The 24521-nt window shown below is 43.2% G+C and overlaps 5 protein-coding genes across 7 annotated transcripts in view; 3 read left to right on the forward strand and 2 right to left on the reverse strand.

Annotated features, from left to right (window-relative positions):
- Window positions 1–671: 671 nt before the first annotated feature.
- Window positions 672–4337, reverse strand: aldh7a1 (aldehyde dehydrogenase 7 family, member A1). The gene is made up of 2 exons (XM_086284619.1): window positions 4221–4337; window positions 672–2777 (listed from the first exon to the last, which is right to left on the reverse strand). Exon 2 carries the CDS (start codon window positions 2770–2772, stop codon window positions 1144–1146), a length of 1629 nt encoding a protein of 542 aa, XP_086140745.1. The 5' UTR covers window positions 2773–2777; window positions 4221–4337; the 3' UTR covers window positions 672–1143.
- Window positions 4259–13687, forward strand: actl6a (actin-like 6A). 2 transcript variants are annotated; one of them, XM_086284621.1, is made up of 14 exons: window positions 4259–4503; window positions 7142–7419; window positions 8080–8254; window positions 10148–10248; window positions 10469–10566; window positions 10706–10800; window positions 11523–11629; window positions 11791–11880; window positions 11954–12015; window positions 12168–12282; window positions 12403–12483; window positions 12612–12707; window positions 12867–12953; window positions 13047–13687. In XM_086284621.1, exons 2-14 carry the CDS (start codon window positions 7309–7311, stop codon window positions 13125–13127), a joined length of 1299 nt encoding a protein of 432 aa, XP_086140747.1. In that variant the 5' UTR covers window positions 4259–4503; window positions 7142–7308; the 3' UTR covers window positions 13128–13687. The 2 variants fall into 2 exon arrangements, with proteins under 2 accessions (XP_086140747.1, XP_086140748.1); XM_086284622.1 differs by having other exon boundaries at window positions 4263–4503; window positions 7343–7419.
- Window positions 12152–16847, reverse strand: mrpl47 (mitochondrial ribosomal protein L47). Its single transcript, XM_086284624.1, has 7 exons — window positions 16687–16847; window positions 15930–16078; window positions 15606–15666; window positions 15429–15525; window positions 15224–15354; window positions 14112–14207; window positions 12152–14026 (listed from the first exon to the last, which is right to left on the reverse strand). The coding sequence occupies exons 1-7, from the start codon at window positions 16839–16841 to the stop codon at window positions 13915–13917; spliced, it is 801 nt and encodes a 266-aa protein (XP_086140750.1). The 5' UTR covers window positions 16842–16847; the 3' UTR covers window positions 12152–13914.
- Window positions 16848–17042: 195 nt separating this feature from the next.
- ndufb5 (NADH:ubiquinone oxidoreductase subunit B5) lies at window positions 17043–22921 on the forward strand. Its single transcript, XM_086284623.1, has 6 exons — window positions 17043–17203; window positions 18741–18823; window positions 19361–19427; window positions 19546–19607; window positions 21850–21956; window positions 22713–22921. Exons 1-6 carry the CDS (start codon window positions 17086–17088, stop codon window positions 22831–22833), a joined length of 558 nt encoding a protein of 185 aa, XP_086140749.1. The 5' UTR covers window positions 17043–17085; the 3' UTR covers window positions 22834–22921.
- Window positions 22922–23832: 911 nt separating this feature from the next.
- The window catches only part of usp13 (ubiquitin specific peptidase 13), a 36803-nt gene continuing 36114 nt past the window's right edge, over window positions 23833–24521 (forward strand). Inside the window, exon 1 of one of the 2 annotated variants that reach the window (XM_086284290.1) lies at window positions 23833–24271. In XM_086284290.1, coding sequence (XP_086140416.1) covers window positions 24161–24271 — 111 coding nt within the window. In that variant the 5' untranslated portion in view covers window positions 23833–24160. The remainder of the gene's footprint in view (window positions 24272–24521) is intronic. The other variant, XM_086284289.1, reaches the window with a different exon arrangement.

The raw sequence follows: 24521 nt of genomic DNA on the forward strand, positions 1-24521 counted from the left end.
GAGCATATCATACCATGTCGACTGAATCATCGCAGTAATCAGCAGCTGCAAAGTTCCATAAAATTAAACCATGTCAAATATAATAAATATGTACGCTGCTTGTTTATATATGATTTTTATCTTCTCGTCCCTCTGTGTACATCTTAACTAAAATCCAGGATTGTAATTCTAAAAAAAATAAGATGAGCTCAACTAAAAACTTTCATTTTCAAAGTCAGTCACATTAAAATGCAACAGGCTAATAACTTTGATCATCTCTTTCCAACTTTTTCACAAAACCTGGCCTTTATTGGACATTACACTGATGTGTACCTGCAGAGAGATTTTCCCAGTCACCTTTTCGCCCAGCGTGGGAAAAATGCACCGACAACGCTTTTTCCACTGAAGAACAATTTCATGGTTGTTTATTATAAACCAAAGAGCCAAAAAGGCACTGACCTGGCCTCTAACCCCCCATCCAAATCTAACTGAGCGTCTGTGTTCCAGGACAGGCCCAAGTCACGGGAGTAACTTCCTTGTCAGTGCATGTCGAACATGGAAATTATTACAGCACACATTATTTGTTTAAAGAAGAAGATATATGTTCATGATCCAAATTTTACTGGGATTTGACTATTGCACTTGGGTTCTCTCAGTGAAAGCATTAAAATACGAAATATCCACAGACAGTACACATGTCAACCCATTGCCTTTTATTGTTGTTTGGTTGCCTGGAAAATACTGTGTATTATAGAAATTACAGTATATTCATGTGTTAACTGGGTGCAAAACAGCCAGTGTTGACTACGCAACATTTCTGTTAATGGTGAACTGCAATGATCGACACATTTACAACTTTGTCTAGTTTTTCTTCCAAAATGTAACGATTGTAATTGATCGATTAGCCAAACTTCATTAAGTGCTTGTAGAAAGGTGCACACATTTGGGGGAAAATTTAACCTTGAACAAAAACTCCTGAAACTGTTTTAAATCCAGAATATTTTTAAACTACATTCATACAGATACACTTATCCTATGTGACTGAGACAGATCTAAACACAAGCTGACCTTTCTGAATGCAAATGCATTACCATGCATTTCACTTGGCCATTCAAACTATTTAGTGTTGTCCTCGGGGCTCATCGACGCTTAAAGCCGGCTGGCTCACTCAAACTTGATTCCCTGGGCCAGAGGAAGATCCTTGCTGTAATTGATTGTGCATGTCGAGCGCCTCATGTACTGCTTCCATGAATCACTGCCTGACTCTCTTCCACCGCCTGTATGTTTCTCCCCACCAAAAGCTCCTCCGATCTCTGCTCCGCTCGTGGGAATGTTGACATTTACGATGCCACAATCTGACCCTCTGGGGCCAAGCCAACGGAAAACCCGGCCTAGATCTTTGGTAAAGATGCTGCTGGACAGACCCTGCTTCACCTCATTGTTCCAGGCAAATGCCTCCTCCTCTGTCTTGAACTTCAGGACATACAGGATGGGGACAAAGGTTTCGGTGTGGACAATAGAGGCATCATGAGCCAGTCCTGTAATGATGGTGGGCTCCACATAATTTCCAGGACGGTCCATCACCTTTCCTCCACACACCACAGTGCCGCCCTGCTGCTTTGCCTGCTCGATGGCAGCCAGGTACTGCTCGACAGCTTGCTTGGTGTGCAGAGGACCATAGAGGGTGCTGGGGTCCCAGGGGTCTCCGATGCGGACTTGTTTATAGGCCTTGGCGAGGCTTTCAACCACTGTGTCATGAACGCTCTCGTGCAGCATCAACCTCCTGGTTGTGGTGCAGCGCTGGCCAGCGGTTCCGACGGAAGCGAAGACGGCAGAGGGCACCACGAGATTCAGGTCAGCATCTTCAAACACGATAATGGCGTTGTTGCCACCGAGCTCCAGCAGCTTGCGCCCAAACCTTTCTTGCACCATCATGGCCACCATCTTGCCAACATAAGTGCTGCCAGTAAAGGACAACAGATCCACACGCTCATCCTTTGCCATGGCCGTGCCGATATCTGCTCCGCCACAGGTCATGGAGCAGATTGAGCCAGGGAGATTGTTCTGCTCCAGCACCTCAGCCACGATCTTGGTAACTGCAACACTTGTGAGAGGAGTGGTCGGAGCTCCTTTCCAGAGGCAGACGTTGCCGCAGGTCAGAGCGATGGCGTTGTTCCAGCCGTAGACAGCTACGGGGAAGTTGAAGGCGGTGATAATGCCGACCAGGCCGACTGGGTTCCACTGTTCAATGAGGGCGTGACCCGGTCTCTCTGAAGGCAGGATGGGCCCGCCGATCATTCTAGACAGACCAACTGCATAATCACAGACGTCAACGTACTCCTGAACTTCACCAACTCCCTCAACATAGATTTTGCCCATTTCCAGTGACACCAGACTTCCAAGTACTTTAATCTTTTTTCTCAATGCATCCCCAATCTGTCTCACAATCTCCGCTCTTTTAGGAGCGGGAATGTCTGCCCACAACTTCCAAGCCTCCTTCGTCTTCTGAACAGTCTCTTCATACTCCGCCAAAGTAGCCTGGGTAACTCTGGCAATCGGCTCATTGTTGGCAGGGCAGTATGACGTGATAACCTCCCCACTACCTCCCCAGCTACCGTTGTAAACACCTGGGTTGTCCTCAGACAAACCCAGCTCTTTGAGCCACGCGTATTTGGGCTGGTTGATCAGGAGACTTGACATAGCTGCTGACTGCTGGCACTGGGCAAGTGCAAATTTACTTCTTAAGAGGAGCCTGCTGTGCCGAGCAAGGGTCAGTGTGGTGCAGCGCTGCATGAGTGCTGGAAGGAAGCAAAGTTAAAAATTTATTTTGCACTAAAGAGAATTCATAAATAATTATTGACATTTCAGCTTTAAAGTGAAAAAAGGAATGAAAACTACATTCTAGACCTAAAAGAGATGTCTTAAATCCTCCATACAACAATGGAGCTTAAAGTTATATAAAGGCAGCAAAAAACCTAAACTACATTTGAAAGGCTGAAAAGACCCAAAAAGGTTTGATATTTTTCCCCTACAGCGTGATGAGCCGCCAGCTTCACTGCAACATTTAACATTTGGCTTTAAATATTTAGATCTAATAAAATGAGCTATTTTTCATAACTTTCCACAAAAATAAAAATGTGAACATAATGTAGGTCTTGTAATGCAAGACGTTATTATTAACGAAGCGACCTTCAGCTGCTCCCTGTATTCACAAAGGGTCACCACAGCAGGCAGTGCTGGCTGTCGGATTTTTGTAAAGAGTGGCCTTTCTGACGAAGTCTCAGAGAGACTCTGTTAGGTGAATGTGTAACCCACCGGACTGTGTTGACTTTGTTACTACAACTAATTCAACTCATTAATTAATCTATAAATCAACCAATGAACCTATAGCTAACATTAAGGCAAAAAAAATTAACAAGTGCTAAGTTTCATACTCTTTAAAAAGTAAACATAATCTTATTGATGTGTCATTATTAGCCAAAGGAACATTTTGATGATACCACCTTGAAACAACAGAGCTATCTCCAATTTTCTGATGTTTTATGGATGGAAAAAAAAAAAAGCAAATTGATTTAAATTAATCAATAACAAAAATACATGCTTTTTATCGCACAACCAGTGTTACTGTCTTGGTCTAATATTGCAGGTTGTTAACAAACAAGAGCCAACTGGGCCTCATAAGTAATCCATAAAAAGATAAAACTTTCAAAGATATATTCATATTAACTTTGAATTAATAACATGGTAAACATCACTATTGCGACATGTATGAACCTACATATTACATAAAAAGTGTATTTTAGTAATTAGAAATCGAGAAGAGGCACAGTTATATAAACACCTTTCCTGAGGCTACTCTGCTACTGTCCAGCAAGTTCCTTAACCATTTCCACCGTGCGCTTGCGCAATTAACCCAACACCGGACAAACACGAGGCTGGAAAACTTGGATTGAGCTGCAAAAGCTGGACAATGATGACGCATAACGTGTAATCTAAGGATTGCATTTCCGATTTTCTAATATAAGCGTGTCCGTACAACAGCGCTGCTGCTTTTTCAGCGTGGACATGCTCGCTTAGAACAGTCAATGTTTTGAGTCTGACCGTGACCGTGACTCAAGGTCCTCCACTTTTCATTCACCAACACCAGCGTGTACTCATCAAGTCTGCACGTGCACGATCCGTGCATCGATTTTTAATCTTTAAAGTTACATTTGAGACACTTATGACGAGTTTTAACTCACGTCGATATGAAATCCTCAGGGCCACGTCCACTCCAAAGCATGGAAGTACTCGCAGTCACTTCCGACTATCACCGTGGAAACGGAAGTACTGAGAATTGCTGCTCTCTGATTGGACAGCTGTCTCGAAGCACTGTGGAGCCCGCTTTGTTGGACTGATGCATGCTAGCAGATTTCCTTTGTTGTGATTAATCGCTTTGTGGTTGTGTTTCTCCTGTAATAACATATATTGTTAAAGTTACTGTCGTTATAACTTAGAGGATGAGTGGTGGAGTGTACGGTGGTGGTGAGTATGATAATATGCTGATTTTATACACAACTGTCGTCCACGTTGTCCCTGGTTGGAGCTAGCCAGCTTTGTAGCTAGTTAGCTCGTTATGCTAGCTATGCTAAAGTTCTGCTTCGTAGTTGGTCAGCGATATAGTCTTGTGTCCATTTTAATTCTCATGTGTTTAGGGCTGTTCAAATATATAGATATCACAGGTGCTTAGTCGTGCAGACGTGAAGTGTTATACAAGTCACTCAGCCGGTGTCGTCTAGCTAGCAAGGAAATGAATGAAAATGGGCTTGCCGAGCTCACGAACAAATACCGTTTATGTTATGTAACGGTAAAAATAACGGTAGTTATGACGATACCGAGGCTCTCATCGCGATAAACCCAATACAAAGACCCTGCAAAGACATACTGATGACCCATCCTGTCGTTCCTGTGTTTTACAGAGAATAACTTCATAGTTCCTCCGGGTAGCCGGTGTCAGTTGTTATAAACGTGTAGGTACCGAATAGACCTTTTCATTAGTGACGCATGCGGCTTATAGTAAGATGCTTAGAAAGGATTCAAGGAGCTAATAAGACAATACAATAAATAATATTATAAGTAGAGTGCAACAAGCTGAGTACCAGTATAGAGTGTGGGTATAAATATAGGTGTAAATAAATACTTTAGCAGCAAAGGGCATGATGACCAGCATTGATAAAGTGACAGTGTCAGTAGTGGTTAAGGTGCTACAATAACAGTTCTTGTCCATTATGCATGGAGAAGTTTCCCAGCTTCTGGAATGAAGCTGTTTCTCAGTCTGCTGGTTTTGTATTTAATGCTCCTCAGCCTCCTGCCTGAGGGGACAAAGAATGTATGTGCTGGGTGAGTGGGGTCCTTCATTCATCTGGAGGTGTATATGTCTGTGACGGTTGGGAGGCTGCCTCCGACAACTCTCTGTGCAGCCTTCACCACCCTCTGTAGAGCTTTCCTCTCTGCCACAGTGCAGTTTCTGTGCCACACGTTGATGCCAGAGCACAGAACATTTTCCACCGCACATCTGTAGAAGGAGATGAGGACTGAGCTCTCCATTCCCGCACGCTTCAACCTCCTCAGGAAGTAGAGGCTCTGGTGAGCCTTCCTGATCAGGCTGGAAGTGTTTTTTTTCAAGGTGAGGTTGCTATCCAGGTACGTACCCAGGTACTTGTAGCTGGGTACTACTTCGACTGCAGATCCTCCAACGTGCAGGGGTGTGTGTCTTCCCCTCCTGAAATCCACAACCATCTCCTTCGTCTTCTTCTCATTCAAGCAGAGATTGTTTTTCCTGCAAAAGTCCTCCAAGTGTTCCACCTCCTTCCTGTAGCTGGTCTCATCATTGTTTGTGATGCAACCAGCCACAGCTGTGTCGTCCTCAAACTTTATAATAACACAGCTTGGATGGATGGGTGAGCAGTCATATGTAAGCAGCGTGAACAGGAGGGGACTTAGCACACAGCCCTGAGGGGAGCCAGTGCTGAGGACTCTGGAAGATGAGGAGACGTTGTGGATCCTCACAGACTGCGGTCTGTTGGTCAGGAAGTCCAGGACCCAGTTACAAAGAGAGGAGCTCAGTCCCAGGGTCAGTAATTTGTCAACAAGTGTCTGCGGGATAATTGTATTGCAAGCGGAGAAGAAGTCCATGAAGAGCAAACAGACGTAGGAATTCTTCTGCTCCAGGTGGGTGAGGGTGGTGTGAACCACAGAAGAGATGGCATCTTCTGTGGATCGATTCTTCCGGTAGGCGTACTGGTGTGGGTCTGAAGTGACTCTGATGGTGGCTTTGATGTGGGCCATAATCAGCCTCTCAAAGCATTTCGTGACGATCGGCATGATGGCTACTGGCTGTCACAGCAGAGCTCTTGGGGACTGGGATGATGGTGGCAGTCTTCATACAGGTGGGGACAGCTGCCTGGGTGAGGGAGGAGAAAAGAACAGAAACAACAACAAACAACGCACATGCACGCATATACACATATAAGTAATATAATTTGTATTTGATACCTCACTTTATAGATAGCTTCAATGTATTTAACCTCTTAGGACCTGGCGTCCACATATGAAGACATCACATTTTGGGTTATTTAGACCAAAATACTCAATTTTGCTCTACAAGGGCCTGAAATCCACTCATGAGGACATTATACTGCTACTGTTCTGTCGAAATTTTAAACAAATATCCTCATATATGGTTCTCATTTTTCTTAGAAACAAAAAATCAGGTAAAAAAAAATTCTAGTAATTTATATATATTTTTTACATTCATTGGATCCCAATCAGCCCAAATATCAAAGAGAAATCAAAAATGCATGCCGTGGAAGAGTTAGGGTCTTAGGAGGTTAATGATTATTTAAGATTGATACAGCATAGTATTGCGATGTTTTGCGTGGGGATATTGTATCGATCCAGTGACACTAAATATAAATCTTTTATTAAATAAATTAAAATATTCTGGGAATACTATCAATAAGGAGGCACATCTCACCTTGTTGGTGGCAACCTTTCTGCAAACAGTTGCAGTCTGATGTGCATTGACTGCAATCACTCTGGGAGAGATTGTTGAACGTCTCAAATAATTTGCTGTCTAATTTATCAATAAGTTCTTTACAAAGACCCATGTTTTTTTTTACAGATTTTATGAAGGCTGCATGGCTGGGAGCTTGATGTTATAAACCTGTGGCAGTGAAAATGCATGAACTCAAAGATTAAGATGTGTAGCCCAATACTTTTGCCCGCATTGTGTACAAATTACAGGAATAAAATGTTCCCCCATATTTTGTGCATAACTTCATTCGAAAAATGTTCAATCGCAGCCCTTCCCTTATTTCTGCAGATGAGGTGGGAGCATTGGTGTTTGACATTGGCTCTTATTCTGTAAGAGCTGGCTACGCAGGAGAAGACTGTCCCAAGGTAAGTGGCTCACTTGAATGACCTTATTAACAACGTGTCTTTTCTTCCTCTGTGCATCTTCAACATCCCTCTGGGGGAACGGCAATGATGAGAAATCAGGGTTGGAGTCACCTTGGAGGCAGGAGGCATAAATTGAGTTCAGATTATTCCAGAATACTTCCTTTTTCTGTTTCCTCTGGTTTACGTGCAAGTCCTGAGGGATAAAATGAATCTTGTGTGAATAAATGTAAGACATTACAGATGGACACTAATCGCCTATCAGCAGATTATATGCAAGCACAAATTCTACCATTTAAAAGATGTTTTTTCTTTCTGCTTTTGACATAACCCTCTTCTTCTGAAAATCCTCTCAGCATTTAGCTAGACACTGTAAATACAGTTTTTGCATAATAAACTGGTCAAAAACGGCCAGATTCAAATCAGGTACTTTTGAAAATTTCCCAACTGTTTGTCTTCATAATTCAGGAGGGATTGCATCACATTATGGCACCTCAGTGTTCCACAAAAATGTCAATTCATTCACTCACTGCAAAGGAGGATGACTAACTTTGTGAAAGGAGTTTTTGTGAATTTCTGTTGTTATGCTGGTCCGAAATCAGGCTCTTGCAAACAGCCTTAACCTGTAATTTGGTGTGTTTTGTTTCTTTTGTCCCATCTCAGGCGGACTTTCCCACAGTAATAGGTGTGACTCTTGACCGAGAGGATGGCAGCACACCCATGGAGACTGATGGTGACAAGGGCAAGCAGAGCGGCACCACCTACTATATTGATACCAATCAGCTGAGGGTACCCAGAGAGAACATGGAGGTCATGTCTCCGCTCAAGAATGGCATGAGTAAGCGTTTAGTCCAAGTGATTGGAGAATAGGACTTTTTTCACCTGTACATAAAAGACTGGCCTTGATCTTTTCATATGTATGTTGTAAAAAAGGATTTAAATAAATGGGAAGAAGAGCTGTTGGAAAACACGGAACAGGTTTTGATCTCTGATGCAAATGTGAATGTGTATAATCTGGCCTGCTTGATCCAAATCCATAATTAGTCTGTTTTGGTCTGACAACGACTTCATTGGCGAGCTCGTTAAACCCTGGCTGACGTATATATATATATGACTGGAGCGCATCATGAATATTAATGAGATTATTTGAAGCTCAAGGCAGCTCATCAGCATCAGCTGTGGTGTGCAGTGTTCTCCTGATGGAAGCCAAGCCCTCTGCAATCTGTGGTTTACTGCAGTGTCTGTGTCATAACGGGGCATGTGCGGAATAACCCAAACTGTGTTTGGGCTTATTTTGAAAAACTTTGGATTTCAGTTTAACGGTCACCAACCAGGGCTGTTGCTGCTGCTGTTGGTCTGGTTCCCCAGTGAGCAGCAGGGCTGTAAATGAACTAAACTGGTTTAAAAAAGACTAAATTGGTGATTTGGCTCTTCTGCGATGGTGTTTGTATGCTGGAGCGGACTAAGCTTTAGAGGTTCGTTTTTATGTTCTGGTCAGCTGAACAGTTTTCTTTCCTTATTAGAAATTTCAGATATTTGCAGTTTATGGTTGTTCACGTCATCGACTGATCTTTTGATTGTTCTTTGGGTGAAACAATTATTCATTTGCCCTAAATGCCCTTTACTTAGTTTTCAGATTTACTTACTTGAACATTTATTAGTATCAGAAGTGACATAAAGTTACTGTTAGTTTTTTTTCATATAATTCATTTAACTAAGCCATTTCAGGCTCTAACATCGCAGCAGTTTGCTTCTATATTTGGGTTTTGGACTGTTGGACAACTAAAAATTGTAATGGCCATGTTTGTTTGTAGTGGCTTGATTCACAGATAATAAATGGCTTTTGCCAGTTAAAGTATTAAGTGATTGCAGTCCACTGATGGTGTTGACACTTTTTAAAGCATTTACCCAAAGTATTAGTGATGGCAAGTGCCCCAGTGCACTGACCTAGCTGCTGATGCTCATCAGAATCTGGTCCACTGGAGTTTCTCAGGCTATTTAGAGATGAGTGTGACACAAATCTTAATTGCAGCAGAAGAGCACAGTGGGACCAGAGTCTCCCTTAGAGGGCTAACCTGGAAAAATGGTGCCTGGTGCTCAAATTATTATCTAAAAAAAATTATAATTGCTCCAATTTCTCCACCATCTGACCCAACACACATGATAGTGTTGATGAAGGGGCTTTTTGAGGTCTGTATCCACAGAGACTGCAAAGCCTTAGCATGACAACGTTGCTGTTATTTGCTTATGGTAAATGGTCTGTATTTGTATAGTGCTTTACTTAGTCCCTATGGACCCCAAAGCGCTTCACACTACACCCAGTCATCCACCCATTCACACACACATTCACACACTGGTGATGGCACAGGCACCCTGGGGCGCACTGACAGAGGCGAGGCTGCCGGACACTGGCGCCACCAGCCCCTCTGACCAGGCAACGGGTGAAGTGTCTTGCCCAAGGACACAACGACCGAGACTGCCCGATTACAAGACGAACTGCCAACTCTTGAGCCACGATTGATATTCACGTCTTTTAATTTAAACTAGTAAATGTTAACAAAAAGCTGCAGCTCTTCATATGAAATGTAAATGGTTTTGGCTACCTTATTCTATGCACAAGTGATTGCTTTGTCATATGTTTTAATGTAGGTACGGTGACATAAAAAAAGATTTCAGAGGTGTTTGGCAGTTACCAGGCCCTTCATTTGTTTTCTCTTAACTCTGCCTCTAGTTGAGGACTGGGACAGTTTCCAGGCTATTCTGGATCACACGTACAAGATGCACTTCAAGTCTGAACCCAGCCTGCACCCCGTGCTCATGTCAGAGGCGTCGGTGAGTTAACTTTTGAGTCTCAAAAAATTAATCGGTTTGATTTGCTGCTCTGTTTAAAAATAAATATGTGACACATTGATGTTAACATCTGAGCTATTTGAGCTCAGCGCCATGTGAAGAGTGTGTTTCCTGTCCTTGCCCTCATCACCATCTGCAGGTATCTGTGTGTATCTGGCAGTGATTTGTTGTAAGTGGGCTAACTTCTGTTCTGTGTTTGCAGTGGAACACACGAGCAAAGAGAGAGAAACTAACAGAGCTGATGTTTGAGCATTACAACATTCCTGCCTTCTTCCTTTGCAAGTCAGCCGTGCTCTCTGCGTATCCTTTACTGTTTCACGTCATCCAGGACGGACACTAAAGCAGTGCGTTCAGTTAATCATCACAGACAGCTCTGATGAAATTTCATGCCATCTGCTGGACTTTAAACCACATATTTCTTTAACTTTAAACATACAAGCTTTGCCAATGGGCGGTCTACAGGCCTGGTTCTAGACAGTGGTGCAACACACACTACTGCAATTCCAGTGCACGACGGCTATGTTCTGCAGCAAGGTGAGAAGCTATTGTAACATACACATCATAAAATCATAAAGGGACTGCAGTTTGACCAGAAGAGCTCAGCTTGCTGTGATGAGCCAATCCCAGCTGCCGTAACGCAGGAGGCGGGTACACCTTGGACAAGTTACCAGCCTGTCGCAGGGCTGATGGATGGACCGTTAACATAACATGCATGTTTTTGAACTGTGGGAGATTATTTTGCAAAGGTATCGTGAGACTGGGAGCAGGATTTACTGTGAACGTTTCTGATTGGTCAAGTACTTGCCCTCCTCCTCCTTTGGGCTCCTTCCTTCAGGGATTGCTGCAGCGGATCGTGTGTCCATCTAACATTTTCCTAAGCAGCATTGTTTTCTGTCACAGCAGCACTCTGCGTGTCCTCTTTCACTACATTCACAAAAGTTTTCTGTGGCCTTTTTTGTTTACTGTCTTTCTAAAGATAAATGAAGAACAGGATATCTGACAAATAGAAAAGCAAAGTCAGGTTTTATTCATTAGTTAATAAGACCAGATTTATTAATTATGCTGAGGACAAAATCCAGCAGGAATGGGAGTGATCCATTCAGGGTCACTGTTACTGTGCAGTCTTTGTAGAAAATGATAAATGGGGTGTTACTGAAGTCACATTACGGTCTTTGAGTGCTTTTAAATGATATGTGTTACGGTGCCTACAAAGTTACCGTGTCATTGAAGTTGCGTTACTCTTTCACTCTCAACAGGCATCGTCAAGTCGCCCCTGGCTGGAGACTTCATGAGCATGCAGTGCAGGGAGCTGTTTCAGGAGCTAAATGTGGAGATAATCCCTCCCTACATGATTGCATCGAAGGTACGATCTGTGGGAGTGATTGTTTCATTTGATGAATGTTAAATGATTAACTTTGCTCAACATTTACCACGCATGGCTTTTCTACACATCATTGCCACATTACTGGGTTCAAGCCCTTATTGCCATGAGTCTAACCACAGTGGGGGGGTTTGTCCATACAGGATCCAGTGCGGGAGGGAGCCCAAGCCAGTTGGAAGAAAAAGGAGAAACTACCTCAAGTCACCCGCTCTTGGCACAACTACATGTGTAATGTAAGCAGCAAACTCGGCAGCACAGTAATAATAATTACATGTTTGGTAATGAAAGTGTGTCTTTTTCTTCCAGTGTGTAATCCAGGACTTCCAGGCATCAGTGCTGCAGGTGTCAGACTCTCCATATGATGAACAGTGAGAGTGGTTTGATCCTGTACTTCAGTTTAACAGATTCACTCTAACGCTGTACTAGAAAAAGAGTCACATTAGAACCAGAGATGTTTACTCACACATAGATCGATATGATACATTTCAGTACTTCCCCCCCCTTTTCTTTTGTTCATCAGGGTTGCTGCCCAGATGCCCACAGTGCACTATGAGCTGCCCAATGGCTACAACTGTGACTTTGGAGCAGAGAGGCTGAAGATCCCAGAGGGGCTGTTTGACCCCTCCAATGCTAAGGTGAGTTTTACTCAGCAGGTCCCGGATGAATGAACGGCGCTGGTGATTAAATGTATATTGCTCTGAGGTGGTCAAATGTTTTTATTTATGAATGTAACATTTGTGTTTGATCGCTTTTAGGGACTGTCTGGGAACACCATGCTAGGAGTTGGCCACGTCGTGACAACAAGTGTGGGAATGTGCGACATCGACATCCGGCCTGTAAGCACCTCGTTCAACTGGATTTTCTTTTCAGAAACACCGTTTTATGTAATCTGAGTAGTTTTTGTGCTTCGTATCTGTGCCTAAACCCTACAACCCCACTTACTGACCTGTGACTGTTATCCAAGGGTCTGTATGGCAGTGTGGTGGTGACTGGTGGAAACACGCTCATTCAGGGCTTCACTGACCGACTGAACAGAGAACTCTCCCAGAAAACCCCTCCGGTGAGTATCAGCCAGTGCCAGCATGTCACTAAATATGTTTTTATCAGTACCATCTTTAGCTTTAGTCAGTGATGTACTGCAATGTTTGTCTTTCCATTTTAAATTTGCTACATTTTGTTCATCATTTTTTGAGAGATCTTTAATCGCGTGCTTTTGCAGAGTATGAGGTTGAAGCTGATAGCAAACAGCACTACAGTGGAGCGCCGGTTCAGCGCCTGGATAGGAGGCTCCATCCTGGCATCTCTGGTAAGGACACACAAAATGACTTCATGTCTGTACCACATTAAAGGCACTAAAGTGTTTTCAGAGTCTTTTAAACATTTTTCTTGCATCCTCCAGGGAACCTTCCAGCAGATGTGGATCTCCAAACAGGAGTATGAGGAGGGAGGAAAGCAGTGCGTGGACAGGAAGTGCCCTTGATTTGACCCCCGATCCTCATCGTCTTTTTCACTGCAAGCTCAACGTCGTGAATGGTTCCCCCCTCTGACCCAGACTCAGGAACACCTCGCTGTTTTATTTTTGTACGACTTGTTTTTAAAACAGAGTTTGTCCATACACCTGTCTGGGATTTGCTGTAGAAAACAAACATCTGCAATTTCAGCTCCTCTGAGAGCTCCCTGAAAGTCGGCCGGTTGCCTTATCTGTAAGTTGTTGGTGGGAACCTCGAATCAAAAAGTCAAGTTTCTGATCAAAACGACAGAGTACAGAAGCCAAAATGATTTGTGCAGAATGCTGATATGGTAAACTTGGGATGATTAGGATGTATTTGGAAAAACAACCTGTTAGTTTGACGTGAATATCGTCTCGTTCATGAACCTTTTTTTTCTTCCTATGTAGCAGGTCAAGTCGTCACAGGTAAAGGCCAGTCCGTTCCTACCTGTGCTTACTGGTATTAACTCAAATCTGTATTTAATTTTCAGTCTTGCTTGTCATTGGCTTCATGTGGTCTTTTACAAATAAAGTTGTTTTTTTTTTAATGATTAACTGAGTGCTGTAGTCTCAATAGCCCACTGGTTACTTCAGTTCTGAGGGTTTTCATACAGGAGCGTAAAGAACACCGGAGTCGGGGTCAAATAGAGAGAGCGGCACACTTTAGAGCCATCTTACATAATTTATCTTTGAGATCACATGAAAGGTGGTCATACAACAGTTTCAGTCCATCCATGGCTATTTGATGAGCTGATTCACACTAGTCAGATCCACATTTTCAGGATGCAGGAGCTTTAATCTGGGGGAACCTCTCCTGTAACTTGGTGAGACGTCTCTTCTTTAAGTTTTCATTCCTTGCCCTTTCCCGAAGGTAATTCTCAATACGCAGCCTGAAGGAGAAAGGAAGTAAAATCCTTTGTAAGAAAAGTATCACGTACTTAAAAATGTACATGATATTGCATACACTGGTCTTACCTTATATGTGGTTCAACAAACTTGGGTGTGTAGAACCTCTTGCGCTTGTATCGTCTGTTCATGTACCAGGGAATAGCATACTCTTTGAATCGATACCTGTGGAGGAAATAAATCAATGAGATTACAGGGCGTCCAATAAAAGTCTCAAATTAGCTTTGCCAAGGATGAATCGGTTCAGCTGCTCATTACCACAACTATGGACGGGTGCTTACGTGGTGCTTTTCTACTCTGAGCACTCGAAGCGCTTTAAGCCAATCGCATTGCGGCAAGGTTAAGATGAGCGTGACGTGGTTGTTAGTGCCAGATTGGCTGCTCCAAGTAGTTCAAAACTGCTGAAAATTTGTCCAATGAGTGGCAGTTCTCTGTCCAAACAATAGCCTGGTGGTTTCAGGGGAGAACTGATAGGCTGTTTCAAGCCAATAGGAAGGAAACAGTAACTCAAATCACCACATGTTAGAACCAAGGCATACAGAAGAGCATATCTGAACCTAGGATCAGGTGGGCCACAGCAGCAGCAGACCGCATGGATTGCCGCTCCTGTCAGACAGGAAACTGAGGCTACAATTCACAAGGGCTCACCAGCACCGGGCAACAGAAGATTGGAAAAAGATTGTTTGGTCTGATGAGATTTCATTTCTGCTGCAACATTCAGACAATAGTCCAAATTTGGTATAAACAACATGAAATCCTGGATCCATCCTGCCTCGGATCAACAGTTCAGGCTGATGGTGGTGGTGGTATGATGTGTGGGGGCTATTTAAATGCCACAGCCTAGCTGAGTATAGTTGTTGATCATTTCATCCCTTTATAACAACAATATGCTGATCTTCTGATGACTGCTTCCAGCAGGATCAAGCAGCATATCGCAGAGCTGAAAGCAGCTTAAACTGGTTTCTTGGTAAATACTCTTTATTTTATTTTTCAATCCAAGAAAACACTGATAATATTTTTCAGGCTCAATCTGAGAATGAAATATGTGTAACAAAGCTTGGACCACATGTGTTTATATGGACCTACTATGTCCTGCAAACAGGCCGTTTCCCCATCACCATATGATAAAGGTATGACATATCTTTTTCCCATGTAGGTCTGATATGCAAGACTGCCCTCACCAGTACACATATCCAAATATGTTCCTCCTCCAGGCTCCTGGTCGGCCTTTCTCTTGTCCTGTTTGCAGCAGACGCAGTGCACTCTCTCTCTCCTTCGCCACCGTCTCTAGCCTGATCATGGACCGCTCAACCTGGGAGGGGAGAAAGCCTCATATAATCATTGGCACCTACATCGTGTCAGCTATCAGCTCAGCATGAGACGAACCTTTCTTAGTCTTTCTGGACTTGGCATCTGGACCCTCTGCCTTTTTGCTTCCTGTTCAAGTGTGAGCAGCATGTTCTTTTCTTTCAGCAGGACATACCTGAGACACAATCAGAGGGTTACACGCCGCTAAATGTTTTAAATGTTTCCACTGAGACGCTTCATTTCCACACAGCTCACCAGAGTTTGTGCAAGTCCTCGTTGCTCTTTGTTCTCAGTTGTTTGGCAGTCCACGGTGCGCCTAATAGTGCAAGAAGTTATAACAACCTCGTTAGTGCAATAGTAAAATGATCATGTCACTCTAAACTCACACATCTGACCACAAACAATTTGTTAAACAGTATTTACTATACTTTTTAACAAATTGTGCTGATAAATAGTGTTTAGCAGATTGTGTTTACACTGATCTACATTCAGGTGCAAATAAAATGAACATATTCAGGTTGATTCAAACTACAATCAAACCTGCAGACAATGTTCTCTTTGCGTGCTGTAATATTTTACCTGACTTCACATTGGCCTCTCCCCAGTTCTCAGGTGAATCAAAGAACTCCTCTAGTCCTCTCCTGCTGATGGTTGTGTGCAGAGCTCGATGCTGACCTGGAGAGCTGATGGGATTGCTCCAGGATGGGGTGACAATGGGAGACTTCTCCCTGTTGAACATGAAGAAAGTGCACACAGTAAGCCTGATAACAAATGCCGAAGCAGGTAAATTATTTTTCCGCAATTAAAAAAAACCCCAAACAACAAAAACTGAATTCAGGGAATTCCATCTTGAAATTTAAGTGTTACATTTCAGCACTTTCTGGTTTAATCCCAGGCAGATATTTTTGGTGTTAAGCTCTTTAACGTCAAATAAGACTTTGGATCATTTGAAGTTCTTTGGAGCCTCTTCTGTCCTAAAACATCACTGACCTGTCAGTTGGTCTTTAGGCTGTGACTTACTTTTCACACGTATAGTTAACAGCTGTGTATTGATGGGACATAATGGAGACCCCACGATCACAGCAGTCAAAATCTCACTTCAGTCTTAAATACAGCCATAAAACCATAAATGTCCACTGAGTACATCAACATGGGAACTCGGGGTTTCTACCTCACCGTAATAAAGAAAACCTGTCTCTTTGACTTTGCTGTAAACAATCACTGGCATCTTTGCGCAAACAGGGACTGCTGAGCTGTTGACCGACAGCTTTGAATGTGTCGTTGTTAACCCACATTATTGTTCCGTTTTGGGGAATGCATTAAACTGATCTCTTACCTGAGAAGAGAAGTCTGGCATTTGGCCGAACTAACAGCGCCCTGTCGCGCGTTTGTCGCTGAGGATATCCTAAAGACATTTTGAAACTGCTTGCAAAGAGTCAAAACGCGTCCTGCGGATGAGGACGCCGCCATTTTTGATGTAGCGCTTCCCATATTACCCAGAATGCATTTTGTCTCTTTTTCTTAAAAAGAAAAAGAAAGAAAAAAGAAGAAAGATATATTTTTAAATAATTTTATGGTGCTAAATACATTATTATAATATTAATTTAATAATAAAACCCCGTATAACATTTCAGTTGAAAATAAATTACACCTGTGCTCTTATCAAATATGATTCGCTTATTCGCTTAACGGCCAATCACAGTTCGTGTTGCTGGGCCGTCCTCCCAAAGTAACGATGGTGGGCACGAGCGTTCTCAGGTCTGTTGCTGCTTTTGCAGCCAGACTGAGTCCTCTGAAATCTGGAAATACTGCGGCTAATTTACTCACTCGAGCAATCCCCCGCACAGATAAAGGTAAGACACACCCCAGTCGTTTAAAAAATGAGACGACTGACCGGAAGGCTGCTTGTCTTTTCTCATGACCTTGTTAGCTTGCTAACAAGAGCTAGCTGTTAACGTGTGTCCTGGTGTCAATAAAGGAAGACAGTGACTTTATTATAGCTCCGTATACATATGTACTGTTTATATACGCCACTGTTTATCCTCCAGTTTCAACCTCTGCCTTTTCATTGCAGTAAGCGGTGCGTATTTAGTAAACATTAGTTGGGTTACAGGGTTTGAATGATAGTTTGTCATCTCTGTGTCAACGCTTAACATAAATCTGCTTGTTGCATGCAGTGCTATGGTCTGCAGTTTTATCTAAAGGCGTTTCACCATGTTTTTAATAGCGACATGTTCTTTAATATCCTTAAATTATAAGGTTTCAGTAAAGCCACCTGACTCAGTGGGACACCCTTTAAACCAGGGGTAGGGACCGTCAGTCCTCGAGAGCTGGTGTCCTGCAGGTTTTAGATCTCACCCTGGGTCACCACACTTGAATCAAATGATTAGTTCATTACCAGGCCTCTGCAGAACTTCAAGACATGTTGAGGAGCTAATTTAGCCCTTTAAATCAGCTTTGTTGGCTCAAGGACACATCTAAAACCTGCCGGACACCGGTTCTCGAGGCCTGGAGTTCCCTACCCCTGTTTTAAACAGTTCATGCAATACTTTGCAAGAGCGAAAATAAATGTTTACAAGGCTGTAGTGAGGTCTGCTATTATGTATGGACAAAAAGACAGAAGGCAGATTTGCAGGTGGCACAGTTAAAGATGCTCAGACTTTCATTGGGAGTGACCATGATGGACAAGGTTAGAAATGAGCACATGAGCTCAGGCTGAGCGCTTTGGAGACAAAGTTAGAGAAGCAAGGCTGAGATGGTTTGGACAATTACAGAGGAGAGGTAGTGGATTTGTTTTGCAAAGGCAGATAAAAGGGAAGGCCGCTGAGAAGATTTGTGGATGTAGTGAAGGAGGGAGACGATCTGCTGTGGCAACCTCTAAAGGGAACAGCCACACGAATACACATTTGAAGAGCTGCAGTGATGGTCATTCTTGATTTTTGCCCATATGGTCAAACCAAAGATTATTACTAAGAAGATGTCCGCAGTAATGGATGACTGCCATTATTGCAAAAATAATCTGGGATTATTTATTGTTGAAGTGAAACGTAATCATAATCTGAGTTTTTGTAGTCCAATTATATGAATATGTAATTATAGCACTAAACTCAATCGGGCAGCCACCATTAGAAACAACGTCTCTTCAACAAGGGAGATGGGGCAAACGTGTCAACCATGTAAAACATCTAAGCCTGCTAGAAAAACAACACAAAATACAAGCTCCACCCACCTAATCATGATGTAGTGGTAGGTCATAGACTTTGCATTTGTAATACATTATAGAGATACTTGGTACACTGGACAGAGCCTCCATGCAACTGAAGAGGCAGCGTGCGTGCTCACTATAACCAATCACAGGCATCATGATAGTAACTGTGCCCTGTTTTGCAGTTGCGGTCCGTTGGGGTCACGGAAAGAGACTGTTTGTCATCAAACCCTCTGACTACTATGACAGGAGATTTCTGCGCCTATTGGTAAGTGCAGAGCACCATCACATCCACCAAGCTCACGTACATACACTGCAGAAGTGCTCTCTGTTAACTTTGCTGTATCATTATAATATAATGTTTGTGTTCACCCTTTGAAAGAACAAAACAAAATCTTGTTATTGAAATGTAACAAAGGAAGTTTTCCCTCAACATATTTTCCTTGACTGCTCAGACGTACTGTTGGAAGTTTATTATTCACCCACAGTGCAGGTTTCTAAATAGTAACCATGTTTTCTCTCTTATTTTAAAGAATGTTTGTGTTCATGTTCTTACACTCAGCCAAAAAACAAGCTTCCACATTTGTGTTACTCACCTTGCTCAAAGGCACCAGCAGCAGAGAGCAGTGCATACATCAAAACTAAAATGGCCAACATGATACTGTTTAAGCTGGTTTAAAAAAATAAAAAAGTCAGTTCGCTGAGTTAAAAAGTAAGAGATATTTCTTACTTGGTTAATTTTGGATGGACGCATCAACAACTGAATTTGCCATATATTTGATTTTCTTCTCATTTTTTCCCTCAGCAATTTTACATCTTGCTGACTGGTGTTCCAGTGGCTATCGTCGTCACGGGGGTGAATATCTTCATCGGTGAGTAAGCATAAGTGTTTTATTGTGTATTCTAGTCGGCTTCTAATATTTTCCAGGACTTACTCAAATACGTATGGAATGAATATCTCTGTTGCTCGATTAAATGTCTGTCGTGTAGGTGAGGCAGAGCTGGCTGAAATTCCTGAAGGCTACGAGCCCGAGCACTGGGAGTACTACAAGGTGCGTCCCTTTGTCTCTTTGGTTGTTTGTGGTGCTTCTTTCTGTCATTGCTTCAAACTCGTATTAAGGGAAGGATATGCTCACGGATTTTATTTTGAAGTGTAATCATAATATGTGCATATTCATTGTTAACCCCCCCCAACATCATGTTTTCCTCCAGTGAGTGTTTTATGGGACTGTTGTGTTACATTTTCAAACCCAGGTGCTACGACGGGTCCCTCAGGTAAAAGTCTCTCCGAGGGCCCCGTTCAGTGTAGAGTTAAAAGAAGCCTCGACTGAAACCGCGTGCTTTGCACGTCATTATGTTGCTCGATTAAATGTCTGTTATGTCGGTGAGGCAGAGCTGGCTCATCATTATGTGCACTGCAGCATCTTTATTTTTTGACAGGTATCCTATAACAGGCCAAAATTATTTGAAAACATTATTTGAAAACATTTGATCGTTTTGAATTTGATTAGAGCTACGTGGTTTAACAAAAAACTGATGGGATGGAGGCCAAAAAAAAAAAGCTTGAAAAGTAAGCAGTACTAAAAAGAAATAACTGGGGGGAAATTCACATCTAATGAAGTTAACTGATAATAGGTCAGTAACATGATTGTGTGTAAAAAGATGATGTTAGAGAGGCAGAGTTTCAGACGTGTCGATGAGCAGAGGCTCACTAAACTGCACAAAACTGAATGTTTCCCACCACAAAGAAGACTGAATATCTCATCATTCACAGTAAATAATATCAGCACAGCTGGAGATTCTGGAGAAACCTCCTTTTGGGGCAAAGGGACAAGGAGAAAATCAATATTGGCTGCCCTTCAGTTCCAGGCCCTCAGGCTGCTCTGCATTCAAACCAGACATGGAGCCCTGGCATAGCTGACCTGGTTGTGCAAACGACCTGTATGCCAAAGGGCTGCAGTAGCCTGGGTGTGCGTCTGCCCTGGGCTGCTTCCTTACTTTGTGTCCCTCCTGTTTGCTCCTGTCAGAGATAAACCGTCATAATTCTGTCACCGTGTCATCAACAAATGCATGTCAAAGCATCATAATGTAAAGACAAGGCGTATGTGAACATGATCCAGGACAAAGCTCGTTTAAAATGGACTGGAGCCAAGTGGGGAAACAGTCCTGTGGTCAGACAAATCAAAGTTTTTTGGAAAACATGAACACAGCATCCTTCAGACTAAAGAGGAGAGGGACCGTCCGGCTTGTTATCAGTGCTCAGTTCAAAATCCTGCATCTCTGAGGGTGTGGGGGTGCGGTAGTGCAGCCTGCACAGTTCCATAGACACATAGGTGCACACAGTGGCAACATGGCCCAGTGTCCCATCACTGGGACTCAAGCAGGCCATAGCGGACTTGTAGATGGTGAGAGTATAATCTCTGGACTTGGAGCAAGCAGTCTGTACGTAGCACGTACCAGTCTGTGTCCACACACTGACGACTGCCTTGCACTTTCTAGATTCTGGCTCTTTGTCCTTTTCCCAAAAATGAAGTTAGAGTTGAAGTATTATTGCAGTGACACACTGGAGGAGATCCATCATGTGCTGCAGATGCACAAGTGCAATGGAACAGACCGGGACTTCCAGGAAAGGAGTTAAAAATAGCAGCCATGCTAGTCTCCTGTCTAAGGAGGCTTCTGATAAGGAGAAAGCAACTAATTTTAAACTGGGTATGATTTTTAAGCAAAGTCTTCAAAGGACTCAGTGGCACTCTATTTCTTAAAAATGCTTTTATTCCTATAAAAAAAAACCCTCCAGTGTGTTTTGGCGCACAAGCTTTGATCAAGCAGTGAATCAAAGTTCATTAAAGCACTCAATCTTCCCTAGCCACAAGTGGCACGCTTCCACCTTGGGTGAGAGTGGAATATTCCACAAGCGAGGCTGGACAGATGTCAACACCAAACCCAAAACATTCACCAAAGCCGATCCAGACGACACGAACGCACAGCAGCACCAGCCACAGTCAACATGAAAGCATCTCCAAAGGAAAATAATCTTTGTAAAAAAAGTGTATGGTTTCTGAGTTTTCATGGGCAGAGCCTGGTAAATGCTCCTTATGACCTTAAGCTGTTGGTGAGGCGGATCTTGAGCTTAAGAATTAAAACAGGATAAAAAATGTCCCCTCAAGAAAGTTTACTTGACCAAAGCTCCTCTGTAACCACAATAACACTGAACTGCAACAAATGTATGTCACATGCCTGCACTAAAGGGACAGTCCTATGTTTGCACAAAATCCTTGTGCGCTGTTGTTTCAGCACCCCATCACCAGGTGGATCACACGGAACATCTATGATTCCCCAGTGAAGGACTACGAAAAGATGATGGCTGCGATCCAGATTGAAAAGGAAAAAGCAGACATGAGGTGGGTGTTACTGCCAGTGTGCTTCGTGCGCTTCACCATCAACACAAACACATGAATTTAAATGCTTTTAGAAGACGTGTCTGCTTGGCTCATATACACCACACGATACACTGATGTGCTACAGCTGGTGTTTAGCTGTTTATGTAGTGTAACCAACAGTGTCTTGATATTGAGTTTTACAGAGGGAAGCATCCAAGAGAGAGTTTTTAACTGTCACAGAGGTTTACAAATGTGCTTTACAGCACAAATGGGAAACAGCAGTTTGCTACCACCGTCATGGAAAACTCACTACAAACGCTAAAGCGGCAGCCGTTCTTAAGTGTGTCCAGTCATGGAAAGCACCAGAACATGATGCAGTTCTGGTGCAGGGAGGGATCCTGAAAGGGCGTGCAGAGCAGCTGCATTCCTTGATAATAGCATTCTTCCACTGATGTGGAAAACCTCAGTTTTTTGTTTTTCTTCTCTCTCCAAAAGAAAACAGGTGCAGGCGAGCCTATGAGGGAACCATCTTTGGCTTTTTCAGAACACGCTCTCTGAAAAATATGCAGATTGGTTATTGAAATTGGTAAATTTAATAAGATTGGTAAATCTTGAGGAATCAATTTAAGTGTGTGTGCTGCAGCTGTGACAAATGTAGTTCTTTGTTATTTTACGAGCATCGTACATTATTAGTCTTCCATACTTAACCGGTTGCTCATTTCTAAAGCATGGTGTTACATTCTCCGCCTCTTTTTATTCATGATTTTGTTGTCACAGACTGACGCAGCTGGAGGTGCGTCGCCATATGAGGCAGCAAGGAGACGGCCCCTGGTTTCAAGTGCCGACCCTTAACAAGGAGCTAATTGACAACAGCCCCAAGTCATCGCCTGACCATTAATCCAGATGTTTCTGTCATCTGTACATCAATCTCACTGTTTGTACATTTTTTCCCTTATTGCGTGAATAAAGTATCTATCGAACTCTGATATTCATGTTTTAGCGTCTTAATTCAGTTCATGCAGCAAACACCTTTACCGTGATGATATTCCAGAGTTACAGATGATCAGGGACTGGCAGCTTGTGTCAGAGCAGGAAACCCACTGAGGGGGGTCTTCAGTTTGTGTGAATACTTCTGAGCTGAAATCATCCAATAAAGTTCAAGTTGAAGAGTAAATCAAATGTGCATAATATCTATAATTACATTTTTTTTTCCATGAAGGAGTTTGAATTTTCTCCGTCGCGTGCAGTTAGTGGGGTTAATTAGTGACTCTAAAAGTCTCCTATGGTTGTCCGTCTCTGTATCAGCCCGGCATCGAGCTGACAACCTGTCCAGGATATACTTGGCCTGTTGACAAAGATCAAGATATATCCAAATGCTTAGCCAGGGCTGAGAAAGCTTCAGCCAAGTGCAATTAAAAACAAATTGCACCTTACATTTATTTGTACTGTAAATTCTTCCAGATCTCTGAGGAAGGTTGGTCTCCTGTTGGTTTATAGTTTATTTTCTTGCGATGAACACGAGCGTCCACCGGGTGGCAGAGCTCTGCAGACAAGACTAGCCTGGTCATGCGGACAAAGGGCTTCTTTAGACACACGCAGCACAAGTGGACTTAAAATCACATATTAAAAATAAAAATCTGCCATCTGCAGTATATTTTTTGTTTATTTACTTATTATATTCGCAAAATCCTGCAGAGCAATGACATTTCCTGCTCTCTCTCTTTTTTAAACAAACCGACTGCAGATTGATAAAGGATCAGCAGCAGCTACTAAAAATCAAAGTGTCCTCCATAATCACGCACTTCCTGAATCCTGGAAGCTGGAAACATGCTGTAGTAAATGTGGGCGGCTTTATGAATCATCCTCAGAGGCGGGAGGGGCCTTCTCGTAAAACATCCCCGTGAGCAGGAGCAGCACAGCGGCGTCACCACAGCCAACAGCAGCAATGTAATTTCTGCGCAGGTCCGAGATTTTTCTTTTTTTGTGTGATGGGAGACAGGAAAAAGAATAGAAACACAAAAGAACAACATTAGCTTTGCGCCGCACCGTGCAGCAGCCTGCCTGCCTCCACCCCTCGGTCATTTTATTTTTATGTTTTTCAGCGTCACATCCCCCTGGTCGGAGGAATGTAGAGACGGAGTGCTTTAAAAATAGCATCCTCTCCTGTGACAGGCGCTGCCCCGGAGGCTCCGCAGCACTGTGGTGCGAGAAGCAGGAATGCGAAGATGGCTGCAGACCTCGGAGAGCTGCTGGTCCCATACATGCCCACCATCAGGGTCCCCAGAACAGGAGACCGGGTGTTCAAGAGCGAGTGCGCCTTTTCTTTCGACTCTCCCGTGAGTGTGCCTGTCGCCCCCTTCCACACACACACACACACACACACACACACACACACGGTGCGACACGAGCGGCTTGTTTGGGGAGAGAAAGTGCGTCGCAGGCGAGCTGACAGCTTGTTTTGCACGAGCTCAGCGGCGCACGTGAATCTGCTGTAAATGAGCGTGTTTCCATGGTCACCGTCCCCGCGAGCTTGAGAGGGGAAAAGACAATTAAAGGGTGTTTACGTCTCAGGCGAAAGAGATGAAA

The sequence above is a fragment of the Aulonocara sp. 'chitande type north' Nkhata Bay genome, linkage group LG23 (genome assembly GCF_057382095.1).
Source record: "Aulonocara sp. 'chitande type north' Nkhata Bay isolate Kocher_YH1m ecotype deep benthic linkage group LG23, A_spYH_male_GT1.1, whole genome shotgun sequence".
Lineage (NCBI taxonomy): Eukaryota > Metazoa > Chordata > Actinopteri > Cichliformes > Cichlidae > Aulonocara > Aulonocara sp. 'chitande type north' Nkhata Bay.

Bases quoted from the DNA above. Each gene is read 5' to 3' on its own strand.
- actl6a (XM_086284621.1), top strand. From the start codon at position 7,309: ATGTTCAATCGCAGCCCTTCCCTTATTTCTGCAGATGAGGTGGGAGCA. The intron at 7,420-8,079 runs GTAAGTGGCTCA...GTCCCATCTCAG, and splicing joins CAGGAGAAGACTGTCCCAAG to GCGGACTTTCCCACAGTAAT. The intron at 12,283-12,402 runs GTGAGTTTTACT...GATCGCTTTTAG, and splicing joins TTGACCCCTCCAATGCTAAG to GGACTGTCTGGGAACACCAT.
- ndufb5 (XM_086284623.1), top strand. From the start codon at position 17,086: ATGGTGGGCACGAGCGTTCTCAGGTCTGTTGCTGCTTTTGCAGCCAGA. The intron at 18,824-19,360 runs GTAAGTGCAGAG...TTTTTCCCTCAG, and splicing joins GGAGATTTCTGCGCCTATTG to CAATTTTACATCTTGCTGAC. The intron at 19,608-21,849 runs GTGCGTCCCTTT...CTGTTGTTTCAG, and splicing joins AGCACTGGGAGTACTACAAG to CACCCCATCACCAGGTGGAT.
- mrpl47 (XM_086284624.1), bottom strand. From the start codon at position 16,841: ATGGGAAGCGCTACATCAAAAATGGCGGCGTCCTCATCCGCAGGACGC. The intron at 16,079-16,686 runs GTAAGAGATCAG...CATGTTCAACAG, and splicing joins TGCCAGACTTCTCTTCTCAG to GGAGAAGTCTCCCATTGTCA. The intron at 14,027-14,111 runs GTAAGACCAGTG...TTTCTCCTTCAG, and splicing joins TTTGTTGAACCACATATAAG to GCTGCGTATTGAGAATTACC.
- aldh7a1 (XM_086284619.1), bottom strand. From the start codon at position 2,772: ATGCAGCGCTGCACCACACTGACCCTTGCTCGGCACAGCAGGCTCCTC.